This window comes from Myripristis murdjan, chromosome 9, assembly GCF_902150065.1.
Source record: "Myripristis murdjan chromosome 9, fMyrMur1.1, whole genome shotgun sequence".
NCBI classification, from domain to species: Eukaryota; Metazoa; Chordata; class Actinopteri; order Holocentriformes; family Holocentridae; genus Myripristis; species Myripristis murdjan.
In genome coordinates, this window is record NC_043988.1 from 37,936,410 (window position 1) to 37,938,909 (window position 2,500).

Sequence of the window (2,500 nt, forward strand, 5' to 3'; positions counted from 1 at the left end):
GATTTTACTGATTTGGATTACTTTAATGATTTGGATGATTTTACTGATTTGAATGTTTTTGATTATTTGGATGATTTTCTTGATTTGGATGATTTTAATGATTTTGATGATTTCACTGATTTTGATGATTTTGATGATTTTGTTGATTTGGATGATTTTGATTATTTGGATGATTTGGATGATTTTAATGATTTTGCTGATTTGGATGATTTTAATGATTTGGATGATTTTGTTGATTTGGATGATTTTGATTAACCATCCTCACCTGTCCGCTCAGCTCAGTGGAGGTCGTGCTCCCTGAGTCTGGCTGCCATGAAGCTGCAGAAACACACACAGCCTCGGAGCGTGTGTGTGTCAGAGTGTGTGTTTCAGCGTGTGTGTGTGTGTGTGTGTGTGTGTGTGTCCCACAGGACCGGCCTGTTCACTCCTGACATGGCGTTTGAGACCATCGTGAAGCGTCTGATCTCTCAGCTGAAGGAGCCGAGTCAGAAGTGTGTGGACATGGTGATCTCAGAGCTGGTCAACACCGTGAGGCAGTGCACGCAGAAGGTGCTGCACACACACACACACACACACACACACACACGCAAATACACACATGCACACGCAGACACTGAACTGTTGTACACTTCCTGTCTTCAGATTTGAGACGGAAGCTTCTGGAAAACACCAGAGTTTTGGTTTAGTCACATTTCTGCAGGATAATGTCTACATGCTGTCATGGTGTGTGTGTGTGTGTGTGTGTGTGTGTGTGTGTGTGTGTATGTGTGTGTGTGCGTGTGTGTGTGTGTGCAGCTGGCTCAGTACCCGATGCTGAGGGAGGAGATGGAGCGAATCGTCACACAGCACATCAGAGACCGAGAGAGCCGGACCAAGGACCAGGTGAGACGGGTCAGAGGGGTGAGACGGGTCAAGGGATGAGACAGGTCAGGGAATGAGACAGGTTAGAGGGGTGAGATGGGTCAGGGTGGTGAGATGGATCAGAGGTAAGACAGGTCAGAGAGATGGGACGGGTCGGGGGGAGATGAGTCAGAGGGGTGAGACAGGCAAGAGGGGTGAGGTAGATCATGAAGGTGAGACAGGGCAGAGAGGTGAGACAAGTCAGCATGTTGATGTGAAACATGAAATATTGACTGACCATCTAATCAGAGCTCACACCAACTGCCTGTCTGTCTGCTCTCTGTCTGTCTGCTGCCTGTCTGTCTGCTCTCTGTCTGTCTGCTGCCTGTCTGTCTGCTCTCTGTCTGTCTCTCCAGGTGATGTTGTTGATTGACATCGAGTTGGCCTACATGAACACCAACCATGAAGACTTTATCGGCTTCGCCAAGTAAGAACACACACACTCACACACACACACACACACACACACACACACACACACACACACACACTCACACACACACACACACACACACACACACACACACCCACACACACACACACACTCACACACACACTCACACACACACACACACACACACACACACACACACACACACTCACACACACACACACACACACACACACTCACACACACACACACACACACACACACACATTTTCCTCCCTCTTCTTCCTTCATGTAACTCTCTGCCTGTCTGTCTCTCTCTGCCTGTCTCGCTGCCTGCCTGTCTGTCTCTCTCTGCCTCTCTCTCGCCGCCTGACTCTCTCCCTGCCTGTCTGTCTCTCCATGTATGTCTCTCTCCCTGCCCGTCTGTCTCTCCCTGCCTGTCTTTCTCCCTGCCTGTCTGTCTCTCTCTGCCTCTCTCTCCCTGCCTGTCTGTCTCTCCCTGCCTGTCTTTCTCCCTGCCTGTCTGTCTCTCTCTGCCTCTCTCTCTCTGCCTGTCTGTCTCTCCCGGCCTGTCTCTCTCCCTGCCTATCTGTCTCTCTCTGCCTGTCTTTCTCTCTCTGCCTGTCTTTCTCTCCCTGCCTGTCTGTCTCTCTCTTCCTCTCTCTCTCTCTCCCCGCCTGTCTCTCTCCCTGTATGTCTCTCTCCCTGCCTGTCTGTCTCTCTCTGCCTGTCTGTCTCTCCCTGCCTCTCTCTCTCTCCCTGCCTGTCTCCCTCCCTGCCTGTCTGTCTCTCCATGTATGTCTCTCTCCCTGCCCGTCTGTCTCTCTGCCTGCCTGTCTCTCTCTCTGCCTGTCTCTCTCCCTGCCTGTCTGTCTGTCAGTGCTCAGCAGAAGAGCAGTCAGATGAACAAGAAGAAAGCAGCAGGGAATCAGGTACAGCTGCTGCCTCCATACACAACAACAACAACAACAACAACAACAACAACAATCAAAACAATCAAAAGGAAAATAAATGTTGTTATCAAGTCCTGGTGCATGATGGGAAATCAGACACTAAAGGGTTAAATCTAAAGGTCTTTTCTCTCTCACGGTCTCTCCATCCTGCCCTCTGCCTCTGTTGCCATGGCAACCCAGGATGAGATCATGGTGAGTGTTTCCCTTGTGTGTGTGTGTGTGTGTGTGTGTGTGTGTGTGTGTGTGTGTCAACATT

At 49.9% G+C, this 2,500-nt stretch overlaps 1 protein-coding gene across 5 annotated transcripts in view; it reads left to right on the top strand.

The window, feature by feature from the left end:
- LOC115364846 (dynamin-1-like) overlaps nucleotides 1-2,500 on the top strand; it is a 32,948-nt gene that overhangs the window by 12,383 nt on the left and 18,065 nt on the right. For all 5 annotated transcript variants that reach the window (XR_003928718.1, XR_003928719.1, XM_030059483.1 and 2 more), the window contains exons 10-14: nucleotides 411-549; nucleotides 796-882; nucleotides 1,257-1,327; nucleotides 2,172-2,223; nucleotides 2,425-2,436. Coding sequence is in view for 3 of the 5 variants with exons in the window: in XM_030059483.1 (XP_029915343.1) it covers nucleotides 411-549; nucleotides 796-882; nucleotides 1,257-1,327; nucleotides 2,172-2,223; nucleotides 2,425-2,436 (361 nt within the window). In the remaining 2 variants the exon portion in view is untranslated. The remainder of the gene's footprint in view (nucleotides 1-410; nucleotides 550-795; nucleotides 883-1,256; nucleotides 1,328-2,171; nucleotides 2,224-2,424; nucleotides 2,437-2,500) is intronic.